The sequence below is a fragment of the Felis catus genome, chromosome B3 (genome assembly GCF_018350175.1).
Source record: "Felis catus isolate Fca126 chromosome B3, F.catus_Fca126_mat1.0, whole genome shotgun sequence".
NCBI classification, from domain to species: Eukaryota; Metazoa; Chordata; class Mammalia; order Carnivora; family Felidae; genus Felis; species Felis catus.
Window position 1 is genome coordinate 120,502,727 of NC_058373.1, and position 16,951 is coordinate 120,519,677.

The 16,951-nt window shown below is 38.7% G+C and overlaps 1 protein-coding gene across 20 annotated transcripts in view; it reads left to right on the forward strand.

Annotated features, from left to right (window-relative positions):
• The window catches only part of TTLL5 (tubulin tyrosine ligase like 5), a 285,367-nt gene that overhangs the window by 72,909 nt on the left and 195,507 nt on the right, over positions 1 to 16,951 (forward strand). For 15 of the 20 annotated variants that reach the window (XM_045060268.1, XM_045060271.1, XM_045060262.1 and 12 more), the window contains 4 exons: positions 1,676 to 1,717; positions 8,950 to 9,042; positions 9,651 to 9,764; positions 10,059 to 10,150. In XM_045060268.1, the coding sequence (XP_044916203.1) occupies positions 1,676 to 1,717; positions 8,950 to 9,042; positions 9,651 to 9,764; positions 10,059 to 10,150 (341 nt within the window). The remainder of the gene's footprint in view (positions 1 to 1,675; positions 1,718 to 8,949; positions 9,043 to 9,650; positions 9,765 to 10,058; positions 10,151 to 16,951) is intronic. The other 5 variants (XM_045060270.1, XM_045060274.1, XM_023255886.2 and 2 more) reach the window with 2 other exon arrangements.

Below are 16,951 nucleotides of genomic sequence, written 5' to 3' on the forward strand. Positions count from 1 at the left end.
CAGTATTATTTACTTGTTGTCTATTGCATGGTGTGGCATTCATCAGTTTGTTGCTTTTAAATTGTCCGGTGCTCCTCTGCTAGATTGTAAGCTCTTTGAAGGCAGAAATAGCTGCTTCTTCCCCCTCCCTTCCCCTCTTCTTTTCTCCCCCCGCCCCCCCCCCCCCCATTTATTTCTCCTCCACTTCTCCCTTTTCTTCTCCCTTCTCCTCCCACTCCTCTTTCTCCTTTTTTTCTTTCGCTTGCTGGTCTCATTTCAAGTAGTGCTGTTTGTGTTTGCCAAGCTCATCACTCCTACTAAACAGTCATACCTCTAACTTTTCATTAGAACAAGGTCTGCACACTCAAATGCCGATAGGGGCTGCAGGCAGACCGCGTACATGAATAAGAGGGCCAGGTGTACAATACAGCTGAGAGGGGCATGACAGCGGTAGACCGGAGTGTGTGCCCCAGGTGAAAAGGGGGCAGCTGTCTTACTGATGTGCTCTAGCTGATCGTTGCCATGCATGAGTGTGGGCCGCGTGTTGTCAGACCTTCCTGCTGTCAAGAGGAATCAGAAATCTTATTTTAAAATATAGTCCAATTAAAGAAGAAACACTTTGTGGACCAAACATAGCATGTCTTTGAGTTGGATTCAGTCTGTGGGCTGCCTGCCTGTGACCATCTGCTCTAGGATTATCCCTTGTTAGTATCAGAGTTGCGATGTGGGACAGGGCGTACTGAATTTCAAGGGGTAGTGTCAACTTGCATTAGAAGGGAAACCAGGCAACAAGGTTTTAAAATTTTGTTTTTAATGCTTAGTTTTGAGAGAGAGACAGAGAGACAGAATGCGAGCAGGGAGGGGCAGACAGGGAGACACAGAATCCAAAGCAGGCCCCAGGCTCTGAGCTGTCAGTACAGAGCCCGACGCGGGGCTCGAACTCACGGACCGCAAGCTCATGACCTGAGCCGAAGTGGGACGCTCAACCAGGCGAGCCACCCAGGTGCTCCAGGCAACAAATCACAGATGTCATTTAGTTTTTATTAAGAAAAAGTAGAAGATTGTTTTCTTTGGTGTTTAATAAGAAAAAGTAGAAGATTAACGGAGGTGTCCTTTGCAGACCGTCTCCTGGCATATCAGTGGCAAGAGCCACCGAGTCTTGTGTAAAGGATTGCGAATGTTTCTGTGCGGCCTTGCAGAGTTTCTGCCGATTTTACTCTAGGCACAGTTGTATGTCAGTCTTGGATGAATTGACCCCGTTTCTTAGCTTGCCACTCAGCTTCTATTGGCCACTCTTTGCAAATCGTAGAGAATCTATTTGCCTAACTGGTAGGTCATGCCATGACTTCATCCATAAGCAGCCTGCAGGACGCTTATTTAAAGGGGGAAGAAACCGTAGGTGCATTATAGGTACTCTGGAACCAGTTTATCAGGTGGAGTAGTTAACTTCAGGATGCGACCGTAGGATTGTGCTCTCGGTGCTGCAGAGATGAGACTGTAGTGGATACACCAGAGGAGAAAGTGGTGGGAAATACAATAAATGCTCTAGTCTAACAAGCACGAAGTGTAGAGCTCTTGCCTTTGGTTCCCGCTTAGAGATTGTTTTCTCATTTGTGAGATCATAGATGTAGGAATTGGAAAACCTAGGTACGTTAGGAGAAGATGAGGCTTTATTCCGTTTTTCTGTCTTTTATAGCGTCCAGTGTCTGCACAGTTTCAGTCCTCAAACGCCAAACAGGTAAGTTCTGGATCATTTGGAGACTTCATTCAGATTCTTATTTCCAGTCCCCAACCGGAAAGCCTTTTAGCTTTGTGCTTTCACAGTACGTGTTTTGTGCACCTGCTTTTTGACCTTGAATAAGATAGAATTAAGTGCTAATGAGCGTACAGAGGTCTTTCCAGATATAGGATACAAGAGTAGAGGCTGCAGGAATTTATGAATCCTCTTTTCCTGACAGTGATTGTGGTGTGATGGAGGCAGTCAGGTTTAAATGGTGAACAGAATATTCCGGAAAGGAAATATTGTTCACAAACACTCTTTCTTTTCTTCAGATGTCTTATGAAATGTACCGTTGTTGGTAGCTTAATATTAGAATCGTTTTCACATTGGGTATTGGGCTGCATTTGATTGTACCTATTTCTTTTATGTGGTGATTTGCAGTTTTATTAATCTTAGAAACTCTGCCATAATTAGTGTCTGAGATGCTGCCTTTAAAAATACAGACAAAATAGTGTGCCTCCAACTCTTAATGAATAATAGTATTTGCTCTCTTACTGTCCTTGTTAGCGATATTTGAGATTAGCTCTCATTTTCTTCTGTGAAGATCTTTTTTTTCTTTTACACATCTTTTTGAAGTGATTGGGTAGCAGTGGGGGTGGCCGCTCCTGCTATTTGATGTTTTGAAATGAGCGCTGTCGATGTTTCCTACGTAAGCGTGCCACTTGGAACTAGTAGTCCTTCAGCAAAGAGCTCCAGTGTATTTATTTTGGCTTTTGTCCTCTCTGATGCAGTTTCTGGACAGCTTGGGAGCTTAATCTGTAACTTGCATAAGCTACTGCTTTTGACAAAGCGCTTTCTTTCCATGGTTTATATGAATCCAAGAAGTGACAAAAAGACTTAACGGTTGTCTTGTCTAGTGTTTGGTAACTGGTTACTGTGGTTCCACAGTATGAGTTTTGTGTTCAGTTGGTAGGATTTAAAACTCGGTAGTGTTTAGTGTCTTGTGTTTAGCAGCCACCTGAGTGTGTTAGCTGCTCTCCATGGCAAACAAATAGAAAAACAACAACAACAAAAAGTCTCCAAAGCTGTTGACTTCAAAGAGTTTACATTCCAATACCTTTTAGGGATATCTAATCAATTTAAGGAGAACTTGAAAAATGCTTAATTCATAATCTTCTGCATTTGACTCCAAAGAAGTGTCTTTGGTATGTTTATTCTAACCTTAATTTCCCTTCACCATTTTAATTCTCTTCTGTCTGGCTCGGTTGCTTGAACCCTTGTAGGTTGCAATAGCCTGTGTCCGAGCAAGCGAGCGAGTGAGGCCTCTTCCCTCAGGATTGTGTGTTTGAACACTGCTCGCCTGACACAAAGCCTCTCTAGCTTTACTCAGCCTATCTTATACATGTTGAAATCTTGGACTCTTCTCGTTCTTTGCAGTGTTCTATTTTGTCACTGTCTTTCTGTTAATGAAGCCTTCTCAGCTCCACAGTAGTTCTGACAGAGCCAAGGGAAAAACGAACACAAGTTCCCTGCTCTGGCCACGTACACTTTGTCAAGTTTTCTTTTTCTGTTGCTGTCAGATTGCGAAGTCACCGTTCTTTGCCTGTTGTCTGACTATTCCTTTTTAACCCATTGTCTCTTTCTACATTTCTTCCTTCCCTTGAATGCCTGTGGTTCAAATTTTCCATTCACCAGAAACTACATTTCACTGTTCCAAGGCAGATGGCATGGTTTTGTGGAAAAGACATGGACTTTAGAGTCGGAAAGACTCCGGTTCATACCAACTAGCTGTTAGACCTTGGGCAAGTTCCCTTACATCTCTGAGGCTTACTGCCCACGACTGTCAAATGAGGATCATAATACATACATGGAGGTATGGCGTGAAAGAAATGATAAAACATTGGGAAAATATTTGGGATAGTTCTGGACACATACTTTACCTTGGACACATAGACCCCTTCACACTTTTGAGTCTATTGATTTTCCTTTCACCCATTTGATAGGTAGTATCTGGTGTTACTTTGATACTCTTTCTGTAGCCATTCTTTTCACATTTGCTGTCATCCACAAATGCAAATTACTTTATATTTATTTGTTTATCCATCCTCGCAGACATCAGTGAAGATTCTAAGGAATGCTTAGTCAATACGGATTCTGAAAATCACTTCCTAATTTGATTCACTACTGTTTGTCCTACATCACATCTTTTAACTCTTTGCAGTTTTTGTTGGTGTATTTTATTCATTATACCATGACACTAAGTCTAGATTACAAGTATAACTTCAAATAAAAATTTTATGAAATTTGTACAAATGCTTTTGTAAAACCCAAAGACATTTAAATATACTTGCTATATTCCCCCGTTTTTGTAATTTTGTCCAAAAAATAAACATTTTAAAGCATATTTTAAAATAAATAAAGCAGTTTCCGTACTTACTCTTCATGAGCCCATTAAACTCTAAATGTTTATGGATTTTTTTTCTTTTAATGTTTGTTCCATTATTTTACTAGGGATTCAAGTTAGACTTACCAGGTGGTAATCACCAGGAGCACACTTCTTACATTTTTGAAGATTGGTACTTCATTTGTTTTTTCTAATCCTCTGGTACCTCCTCAGTTCTTCATGATTTTTCAAACATAATTGTAAGTGGTTTTGGTAAGTTTTTTGTTTTTTTGTTTTTTAAACCAGTTCCCTTAATAACAAGATGCGTGTCTCTCAGACCTGCTGACTTATATTTATTCCAGATTTCCAGATGTTGCATATCTCTTTTTGACTGTAACACAAGTCTACTTACTTTCTGTTTTTTTTTCCCCTCCCCTCATTTCAAAGTATACTTCTGGTTATGAATTACACTTAAACTTTCTCTATTAACCATTTTTTGTTTATTTCCCTCCCAGATTTATTCATATGTGGTCCTTTTTGTTCCTTTTATTTCATTTGGTAGCATTAATTCGTTTTGCTTTTTAACTTGAGTTTACCTTTCCTAGGTGGCAAGACGTGTCACATGTAAATCAAGCTATTTCTAGTTCATTTGTTTCTAACACAGAATTGCAAAGTTTGTAAAACTGCTTTGGGACATTTTTATTCTTTGTATGTGTTCTCTGACAGACAGGTTTTATTTTTGCTCCTCAATTATGGTATCTTTTATGATACCTGGCCCTTTTCATGTCCTGTGTTTTGTTCAGCCCTTCTCATTGCTGGTACTTGCCTGCTTACTTTAGGTCGGGAATCCTTTTTATGATTCAACATCTGTTTTTTTACTACTTAGAGTGGAGACAGGTGGTTCCTTGTCTCCATGATTTCACATTCTCAGTTCTTCCCTCCCGATAAAGGTTAGACATGTAAAGGTTCTTCTCTGGGTATGTTTCTGATTCATAAGTTGTACTAATGATAATTTTACATCTTTGATGCATGTTGCATGGCAGAATTCTTACCTAGGCAGTGGTTTGGCAGTTTAACATCTGAATACCCAGTAGTTAAAATCCTGTGTCATCTAGACAGAGGCATTGGTTCTCTCTAAATTCAGAAGAGCTTTATTTCCTTCGTGTGTTCAGCCAATCCCCTGGAACATGTGGATTTATTCTACCACCTAGAGAATGTAGCTGCGCTGATATGTACAAGGTCAGAACCACAGAAGGGCTTGCATTTGGAGGGTTTTGCTCTTGTTTTTGGCAAGTCAGTCTGATTCCTTTTTTTTTTTTTCTTTTCTTCTTTTTTTTTTGCTTTGCTCTTAATCTCCAGGTATGTCTTCTTGGCATTCAGAAGCATTTCTGTCTTTCTTTTCTCTTCGTTACCTTTTCTTCTTCTTTTTCTCTGCTTTTTCTCTCACCTGTGTCTATAATTCAGGTCACCTTTCTTAATCGTTTGTTTCATTAACAAATACTGGTAGAATTCAGCCAGTGGTCTGGGATTTTAATGCTCTGTTGTACCTATGTAAACACATGTCTCTGTAGACCAGTACAACAGATACTATGCTGATAAAGAAAATTCTCTTTAATCTCAAATTTATTGAAAAGCTGAGATGGGAAAAATACTTCTGACTTTCTAGTCTCATATTTTCCAGCATCTTCCCCGAAGACACAGGAGACCTGGGGGATTTTAGAGAGGTATTTGAGATACTTAAACTTCAGTAGCTACAACTTTTCATATTTCTTTCCCTCTCAGGCTTGTTAATAGTTTAGTTTGAAATAAATAGGTAAAGAGATAAAAGGAGTATCTAGCCACATTGTTGTCCTCTTGGAGTAGCGTTGGCCTTTTTATTTGTAGCCTGGTGATATTTGTGGCGATAAAAGAGTAATAGCCATCAGCTTATGGGAGCTCACAGCTAGAGCGTGCATCTGACAAACACCATTAAGCCCCTTCCGTTTTCAACCCTCCAAAGACCCCAGCCAGGAGCATCTCCTGAATTCCTCCACACCTCCCTCAGACAACCCACATACATGCACAAATAGATCGAGTTGGAACTGTGGATTCTGGGGAGCAAAGGAGTGTTTCTGAATGTGTATGGGAGACAACTCTTTGAAAGTGACCGGGAGAGAAGATTGAGAATTTTGGAGCACCAATGCACTGTTTCCCAGAGCAGGTTTCGATTCGTAGAGGAAGGTTGCAACATCATTATAATCTCAGTCTCTGGAAGCAGTAATATTATTCCATTTTGGAATATTTCCTAATTTCCTAAATTTCCTGATTTCCTAAAAAAGAAAAAGAAGATCAAAAATAAAAATTAAAAATTTACAAAGACAATCATAAAAAAAAAAACAGACAAGAAATGAGCAATAAAAACAAAACAAGGACAAAAAGCAAAAAATTTTTTAAAAATTGAGGGTGCTGATTAGATGTTATTCAGTAGTGATTTGATCCATGTTCTTATAAAACCATGCATTTCTTTTCTTTTTAATGTTTATTTGTTGGAGCACATGGGTAACTCAGTCAGTTGAGTGTCTGACTTCGGCTCAGGTCGTGGTCTAGCAGTTTGTGAGTCCAAGTCCCATATCAGGCTCGCTGCTGTCAGTGCAGAGCCCCCTTTGGATCCTCTGTCCCCCTCTCTGTCCCTCACCCACTTGCTTGCGCATGTGCATGTGCTCTCTCTCTCTCTGTCTCTCAATATTTATTTATTTTGGTAGAGAGAGAAGACACGTGTACACGTGTGTGCGTGGAAGGGGCAAAGAGAGAGAGAGAGAGGGAGAGGGAGAGGGAGAGAGAGAGAGAGAGAGAGAGAGAGAGAGAGAGAGAGAGAGAATCCCAAGCAGGCTCCATGCTGTCAGAACAGAGCCTGATGTGGGGCTTAGTCTCATGAATGGTGAGATCATGACCTGAGCCAAAATCAAGAGTCAGGCGCTTAACCAACTGAGCCGCCTAGGTGCCCCTACAACCACGCATTTCTTAAAACTATTCTGACAGCTAATAACTATTTCTTAAAATATTTTTATTATTAATCTTCAGTACATATTTCAGTTTATCACTTTTAAATAAATTATTCTAAAATGCTTAATCTTTTTTTTTTTGGCTATATCATTTTTTTAAATGTTTATTTATGCTCGAGAGAAAGCGAGCACGAGCACATGAACTGGGGAGGGGCAAAGAGAAGGGGATAGAGGATCCAAAGAAGGCTCCACGCTGACAGCAGAGAGTCTGATGTGGGGCTTGAAATCATGAACCTCGAGATCATGCCCTGAGCTGATGTCGGATGCTTAACCGACTGAGCCACCCAGGTGCCCCTTGTTATGTCATCTAAATGAGTGCTTACTCCGTACTCACTCTTACAATAATTTTAGAGAACTTAAGGTACTCTTAAATAGTCTGAGTGATAAGGCAACTTGACCTTGGATAAGGCACTTGACTGCCAGTGGCTTTCTGATCAGAGCCACATCATCACATGTGAAAAAGTATTTTTAGTGAACGATAAGTATTTTTAGCCAATGATAAAATGAGAAGAGTCCTTAAAGCATCCAGTTAATATTTTGGCTTTACATGCTAAGTAAGCATTCATACTTTAAAAATTTTTGAAAAGATTAACTTACTTATGTGTTTACTTTCCTAAGTCTTTAAACTTTCCTGTTGACTCCCCTCTCATGCCAACATACACTGTTTAATTTATTCCCAGAGATTGTAAGGGAATTAAAATTTTCCCCAGAATCCTCTGCAAAATTTAGTTCTAACCATGATTAATCTATGTGTCAGGACATTTATTTCTTTGTTCAACAAATACTTATTGATCTCCTACTCCATGCCTGTACTATTCTGGGTACTGAAGATATCACTGGAAAAGCTGTTTAGGCAAAAGACCCTGCCTTCACATACTGTTTATATCTGCTGATTTCATGGTTATTCTTCATAAAGTTATGTCATTGTGGAGTTACCTATTAGAAAATCTATCTTTTATAACTCCCGTGCTAGCTTTGAAGATTAGTATGTATTGGTCTCCCTTGTGTCAAAGGTAAAAGGATTCATGATACATATATCATGATATATTATATATATACTATTCATATATATATACTATTCATAATAGTACAGGTGCGTGCTATTAGTCCGCTTGGGTGGCCATAACCAAGTACCATGGACTTTGTGATTTCAACCACAGAAATTTATTTCTCACACTTCTGGAGGCTGAGAAGTCCAAGACCAAAGAGCCAGCAAAGCAGGTTTCACTCTGAGGCCTCTACTCTTAGCTTGTAGATGAATGCCGTGTCACTCTGTGCTCACGTGGCCTCTTTTTAACATGCTTGGGCAGACAGAGTACGAGCTGTCTGATGCCTCTTCTTTTAAGGGCATTAATCTCATCGGGCCAGGGTTTCACCCTCCTGACCTCATGTAATCCAAATTACCTCCCAGAAGCCCTGTTTTTAAATACCATCACATCAGGGGTTAGGTCTTCAACAAATGAATTTGTAGGAGGACCCAAACCTTTAGTCTGTAGCAGTGAGTATTGTTGAGAAGGTCAAAGGTTAGTTACCAAAAGCCTTTCCATAGGTAGTCTACCCAAAGAGAAAACTAAGCCCTTCACAATAGGACTGCTTCTTTCTGGTCAGAGTCACTTCTAGGAATCTAGAATGATAATTTGTGTCCACGTTTCTTGAATTATTTCCTAATCTCCGAACTTGGCAGATGTACTTGTCTTATTTTATCAGTCACTTTTTCGGTTTCAATAATAGTGTGTTGACATGCTTCATACCATCCGACTTGCTTTGTTACCTTGATATTTTTCTGCTCGCCTAACATCGAAATGACTTAAAACTTCCATTCTCAGATGACCTTTGTGATCATCCTTCAGAAGGCTGTGAGGAGCATGGCGCATTTGGCTTCCTCCTTGAAGTGCCCGAGGCAATCATCCTTGATCAAGGTCTCTTGAAGTCCAGCAGTCGCAGTGTGTCTTTTGGTCATAGTTCTTTTCTGTGTCACTGGTGACTGTCATCTCAGTATTTCCTTTCCCCACCCCCCCACCCCAGTTCTAAAACATCCCACGGACCAACTTTCACCTGTGACATAATAAGTTGTTCCTTGGTTTTCTGTCTTACATCTCACTTCTCCTAACTCTCCTTGTCCACTGCTGAAAAGAATAGTGTTATTTACCAAAATTAATGCACATTCAATCCTCCATGGTTATTTTCAGATGTTTTCCCATATCTTTAAAAATATTGGATGAACTTTAAGACCAAGAGTAGGAGTAAGTACTGGATTAGAAGATCACGTGGACATAGCTCCTGTTTTTCTGCTTGTTTCCCTCTCAACACATAGCATTTTCCTTCTATTCTGTTTTCTCTTCTTGCCTTTGAGTCTACTGGCTTTCATTTATTTCCCAGGGTTTCAGGCTAAGAGAATAATTACAGAAAATGGGCTTTGGAGTTGAGCTTATCCATATTAGGAAAGACCATGATGCTGAGGGACTGAATAGAGGGAAATGACGAAAGGTGAGGAAAACATTTTGTTTCTGTTTGTCCTTCTCCATAGCGTTCCCGTCCCCTCTCTGCCAGTGATGCGGAAATGAAAAACCTTGTGGGCTCAGCCCGAGAGAAGGTTCCGGGGAAGTTAGGTGGTTCTGTGCTCGGTCTGTCAATGGAGGAGGTAAAGATAACTCTATTTCAGGCCTTTGTGGGTTAACACAGGGTTCAATAAATATTAGTAAGCGATTCATATGTTTATGACCAACTCATGTCTTACATTGGAAGGAGAAAGATTCAAGATGGGAGGAACTTATTCTCAGAAAACTTGTTCTCAGAAAATTCCATCTTATATGGAGTTAATTTCTCCCTGCATGCTTCTTTCATATTTGTGGGTCATAACCCTCTTTCTCTGCTCTGTAATCTTTTGGATTACGGTTTCCAAAATCAGTACTCATTTTATTTTCTCTTTATGTAGATCAAGGTTTTACGGAGAGTGAAGGAAGAAAATGATCGGAGAGGTGGATTTATTCGCATATTCCCTACATCAGAGACATGGGAAATATATGGGTGAGGTGACTACCTTTTTTTTTTTTTTTTAAATCGGTGCCTCAGGTCCACAGCATTGGATTAATTGTGACACAGTGTTGTCATTGCTTTCCATGTGGGTCTTTCTTATTTTGCATATTTATTTATAGTAGTGTGACTATTATCCAACCTAAGCATTAACATTAATGTAATCTACCTGTGCATTATTCCTCCTTTTGAAAAAAAAAAATCCCCCACCTCCTTCCTAATAGTCCCCTAACCCAGGGTCACATACTTGTAAAAAAATTTTATAGTCATCATTACCTTGGTTTGAAAAAAAACTGTTTTATCATCTATATTGTGCCTAAACAATATATTATTTTTAATCATCATTTAGATCTAGTTAACATACATCAAAATGGATTTATTTTAAGTGTATGGTTTGATGATAAGTTTTGACAATTATAACACCAATTTAACCACCGCCATCACCACAATCAAGATATAGAATGTTTCTGTAACCTTCAGAAGTCCCTTCATTCCCCTTTACAGTTATTTGCCCTCATTATCCTGAGCCACAGATGTCTACCGATCTGCTTTATGTCATTATCATTTTTCTAGAATCTTCTATGAGTAGAATCATACAATATATATACTCCTGTGTCTGGAGTCTTTGTTTGGCATAACGTTTTTGAGAATTATCCATGTTGTGTGAAGTAGTAGTTCGTTCCTTATTGTTACGTACTAATTTGTTGTGTGAATGTACCACAATGTATTTATCCATTCACCTGTTGTAGAACATTGGCGTGTCCAGTTTGGAAGTGTTATGAAGAAAGCTGTTATGAACACTTACGTAGTATGTGAATACGTGATTTCATTTCTCTTAGGTTAATACCGAGGAGTAGAATAGGTGAGTCGAGTCATATGATAGGGCGTAAGGTATAGTACCATTTTACATTTTACCAGCAGTGTATGAGAGTTCTGGTTGCTGTTCATCTTTGTCAACACTTGGTATTGTCAGGGTTTTTAATTTTAGGTATTATAGTGGGTGTGTAGTATATCTCTGTGGTTTTAATTTGCTTTTCTCTGATGAATAGTGATCCGGAGCATTCATGTGCTATTGGCTATTTGTGTGTCTTTTTTTTCTACTTTAAATTTAGGATTTTGTTGTTGTTGTTGTTACTGTGCTATAAAGGACCGCTGATACAAGTCCTTTCTCAAGATATTTATATTGTGAATATGTTCTCCAAGTGTGTGAGTAGCTTTTTCATTTCTTTAACAGTGGCTTTAAAGAACAGAAATTTTAAATTTCAGTGAAGTCCCGTTGACAACATTTTTAGAAGATTTATAAATTTTGTGTTTCCTGTCTAAGAAATCTTTGCCAACCCCAATTTCACAAAGCTTATTCTCTTATGCTTTCTTCTAGAAGCTTTACAATTTTAGCTTTTATATTTAGGTCTATGATATGTATTGATTTAATTTTTGTGTATGATGTGAGGTAAGGGTTGGGGTTCATTTCTTTTCATATGATGTACATTTGTTCCAGCACCATTTGTTGAAATTGCCCCACTGAATTCCATTGGCATCTTTTTTGAAAATTAATTCAAATATATGTGGGGGTCTGTTTCTGGACTTTATTCAGTTTCACTGATTAATGTGTTTGTCTCGATTACTATAGCTTTATACTAAGTCTTAAAATTTGATAGTGTGTCTTCCAACTTTGTTCTTTTTTAAGTATTTTGACTATTTTGTGTTGTCTGTATTTCTCAAGACATTTTAAAATTTCTTTGTCAATTTCTACACAGAAGTCTGCTGGCTTTTGATTTGGCATTGCATTGAGCATATAAATTTTGAGAGTGAATATTTTAACAATATTGAATTTTCTAATCCATGAACGTGATATATCTCTCCATTTATTTAGTTGTTCTCCTCCTCCTCCCCCCTCCCCCCTCCCACCTCCCCCCTCCCCCTCCCCCCTCCCCCCTCCCCCTCCTTCTCCCCTCCCCCTCTCCCACCCTCCTCCTTCTCCTTTCCCCCTCTCCCCCCTCCTCCTTCTCCCCTTCCCCTCTCCCTCCTTCTTCCTCCCTCCCTCCCCCTCTTCCTTCCTTCCTCCTCCTTTTCTTCATGTTTTTTTTTTTTTTTTTAATGTATATTTATTTTTGAGAGAGAGCACAAATGGGAGAGTGGCAAGGAGAAAGGGAGACACTGAATCTGAAGCAGACTCCAGGGTCTGAGCTGTCAGCACAGAGCCTGACAAGGGCCTCAAACTCACGAACTGTGAGATCACAACCTGAGCCAAAGTCAGACACTTAACTGACTGAGCCACCCAGGAGCCCCTCTTCTTGTTTTTATTTTAATTCCAGTCAACATACAACATCATATTGGTTTCAGGTGTACAATATAGTGAGTCAACCATTCCATACATCACCTGGTTCCATATATCACCTGGTGATGATCACAAGTACATATTTAGGTTTTCTTTTATTTCTCTTAGCAATATTTTCTAGTTTTCCATGTAAAGGTCTTGCACATATTTTTTAAAATTTATGACTTGGTGTTTCATGTTTTTGAATGGTATCGTAAATGTTATTTTTTAAACAACTTTATTGAGTTATAAATATATTTAAAGTGTACAGTTTGGTAAGTTTTAATATATGTATATATCTGTGAAACCTGCACATAGGCAACCTAATGAACAAATACATAACCTCCAGCTAGAAGTTTCCATGTGCCTCTTTGTAGTTCTTCTCTCTTGCTCCTCCCTTTCCTTTCCTGCCCATCCCTGTCCCCAGGGAGCTATGATCTGCTTTCTGTTACTAAAGATTAATCTGCATTCCCTGGAATTTCATATAATAGAATTCTACAGGTTGTTTTCTTATTTGTTGGTCTTTTTTTTCTATTTGGCAGAATTATTTTTATATTCATGCATGTTGTATCATCTATCATTGGTTTAATTCCTTTCTATTGTTGAGCAATATTATAGGCATATGCCAGAATTTGTTTATCCTTTCATCTGTTGGACATTTTGGTTTCCAGGTTTTGGTTATTACAAATATACGCATGCTTTCATTTCTTTTGGGTAAATTCTGCTTATGAAATGACTGGATCATGTTGTAAGAAACTGCCATACGGTTTTCTAAAGTGGTTGCACCATTTTACAATCCCATAATAAGTGTATGAGAGTTCCAGTTCCTCCACATTGTCACCAACAATTAGTACGGTCAATTTAATTTATCTCCTTAGGAGGTGTGTAGTGCTATCTCATTATGGTTTTATTTTCACTTCCTTAATGATTGCCCATTTTTAAATGAGGTTATTTTCTCATAGTTGAGCTGTGAGAGTTCTTTATGCATTCTGGATATAAGTCCTTTTTTCCTAGCACTTTAAAAATGGTTGTTCCATGGGGCACAAGGGTGGTTTAGTTGGTTAACTGCCTGACTTTGTCTTAGGTCATGATCTCGCGGTTCGTGAGGTCGAGCCCCACATTGGGCTCTCTGTTGTTAGCCCAGGGCCCACTTTGGATCCTCTGTCTCCCTCTCTTTGCCCCTCCCCTGCTTGGTCGCCCTCTCTCTCACAAAAATAAATAAACATTAAAAATATATTTTTTATATGTTGCTCCATTATCTTTGGCTTGCATTTTTCTGATAAGAGGCATACAGTAATTATTATTTTTGTTTTTCTGTGCATAATGTGTCTTTTTTTCCCTCAGCCTGCGTTTAAGATTATTTCTTTCTGGCTGATTTTTAGCAGTTTGATTATGATATATGCCTTGTGTCATTTTCTTCATGTTTCTTCTACTTGGGATTTGCTTGGTCTGTGGGCTTATAGTTTTCATCATAAATGGAAAGCTTTTGGCCATTAAAAAAAATTTTTTTTTTTTCTATCTCCTTCCTCTCCTTTCTCCTTTTGGAACTCTGGCTACATGTTAAAATTGGCTGATATTATACTACAAGTCTGGCTCTGTTCATTTTTTTAGACTTTTTCTTTATTTTGGATGGTTTTCTATTTCTCTTTCTAAATTCATTCATCTTTTTGTCTGCGGTGTCACATCTTCTATTCATTCCATCCAGTGAAATGTTCATTTCAGATACTTTATTTTTCATCTTTAGAAATTTTTGTTTTTTTCCATTATTTTCATGATTTTTTTAGATCCTTGTGCATATATTATAATATGTATAGTAGCTATTTTTAAATTGTTATCCTGTTATCTCTATCATTTCTGAGTTTATTTCTACTGACTGATTTTCCTCTTATGGGTTACATTTTTCCTTTTTCTTCACATGCACAGTGATTTTTAAAAATTGGATGCTGGACATTATAAATGTGTAGTTGAGTGGGTTGGTTTTATTGCCTTCTTTGAATGCTGTTGAAAGTTGTTTTTGGTTTTTTTTGGCGGGGGGGTGGGGGTCCGACAGTTAAGTTACTTGTAGACTAGCTTAATCTTTTTCAGGCTCATTTAAAAACTTTTTTTTTTTTTAAGTTTCAGTATAATTAACATATAGTGTTATGTTAGTTTCAGATGTGTGATGTAGTGATTCAACATTACTTAGATCATTTAAAAATTTTTTATGGTTTGTTTAGGATCGCTTTTGTTTAGGTCTAGGAAAGTTTTACTATTAAAGACTCTTTGGAGTTATCTGTTAAATGAGCCCATAGTCAATGAGATTTATCCATTCTGGGAACCAATCAATTTATAGCCCTGGGTGAATTCTGCAAAGTATTCAGCTTATGCTTTCTTTTTAATGTTCTTTACCCTGCCCCTTCCTCTTTGCCCAGCCCTGTGGACTTTCACCCTATGTCTGAGCAGATTTGTATTTACCCAAAGACTCAAAAATCCCTTGTGATGATTATTCTCTGATTACAATAAGGTTGAGAATCTTTGTATTTATTTATAGGTAACACATTTCTTTTTCTTTGGTGAGTGGCTTTTGATCTAGTTGGGATATTAGTGGTTCTAAGTATAGAGCTAGAACTTAGAGGAATAAAAGAAGGTACCCATTTTGTGTTTGTTTTGTTTTGTCTTGAAAACCCAGCTGTTCATAGAGAAATCTTCCTTTCATCTTACAAAATATCCTATCGATGTAATTATACCTTACAGAGACCTAGGAATGCAACAGAAAGATATTGTTTGTGTTTTCTTTTGTTATGTTGTTGAAGAATTTAAATGTCTGCAGTTCCTAGAAAACATACCTTTTAACTAATGAAAGTGGAAATCTACACTCTTGAGTATTTTAAGAAGTAGGACCTTAATTTAAGTGCCTTTCGGAAAATTTGAAGGAATCAATTACAGGTAATGTTGGGGTCTCTTATGGAGTCCAGTAATGATACCTTTCTTTACTGGTTTGGTTCTGAACCAGTGGAGAAATAAGACAAAGACAGGAGAGAGGAGGCCAAAATATCTCCTATGTTACTGATAAAGTCTAGGTTGGGAGACTTGATTATATCTATCTGCAGGCAGGCACACTTTTTGTTGAATTTCCAGTTTGGACAGATGTACATGCCCATTTCTGGGCAAAGTTAGACTGGGCTGTGTGTGGGGAGCACCTGACCCCATCAGACCAGCAGAAGATACATACCTCCTAACGGGAGATTGTCCCCCAAGAGAAAAAAGGGAGCTGCTCAATGAAGCATTTCTGTTTGTTCTTTCTAAATTACCAGTCTGGTAAGTCACTCTACCTCTCCTGGGGCCTCTGAGAAAAGAAGCAGAGCAAGGCCAAGAATATTAAACTAATTGCGCTGCCTTCATTTAGAGTGGGGAAGATGTCACAAATATGCCTTTATATATATATACCTATATATATGTGCCTATATATATATGCCTATATATATATATTTATTGGGTATCAGCGAAGTGTCTAGCACTGTGTTTGGTGGTTTGGTGCTTTGGAGTATAAAACCAATATTAGATGGAACCCCTGCCCTTTGAGAGTGACCAGCGTGATTATGGAGAAATTATTTATGCGTATAATAAAAATAGCTCATTTGTATAGTTCTTCATAATTATAATGTACTTCATAGACATCATTGTTATCCCCATTTTAATGATACAGAAAGTAAGGCTTAGTAAAGTAATGTGACTCGTCCATGATCACACAGGGGGACCTGATTCAGGTATTCTGAATCTGGATCTTAACTTTTTTCCTGGTACCACATGCTGTTTTCGGAGAAGAAAAATTTTCCTCTGTGAGACAGTGTATGGCAGGTCCATCGAGCATACAGTAAAGGGCAAGGTGGTTCAGACAAGGGCGCTTCTGTAGACTTGGAGCAGTCGTTATCAGGGGAGGCTTCGTGCAGCAGGGAAGACTTGAGCTGCTTCTTGAAGGGTAGGTTATGGTAAGTGGATGGAGTGTGAGGAGGTATCCAGACCAAGGCAAAAGGATCAATACGAGGGGTGGCGTGAGAGGATGGTGAGGGGCCTCGGTCTGGCTATATGGCATGATCACTGTCGAGAGGAACTTTCTGGACAACGTGTGAAGGAATTGGTGGTATAGATTATCCAACTTTGGAAAGCTTGGAAAAGAGTGTATGCCTCCTGCAGTAGCCATCAAGGAGCCATTGAAAGCTCTTGAGAAATAACATGGTTGAAACCAACTGTCTACATTTTCACGCCCTTTATGCATCTCCCATTCCTGGCTTCTTTTGACCTCTCTCTTAGTTATATACGAATTTTAGTCGTGTTTTTTTTTTTTTTTTAAGCATTCTTCTCTTAACATTAAAAAAAAAATGATTTTAGAGAAAGAATGCACATGTGCTCATGAGCTGGGGCAGGAGGGTGGGCACAGGGATGGAGACAGAATCTCAAGTGGGCTCCATCCCATGACCCTGGGGTCATGACCTGGGCCC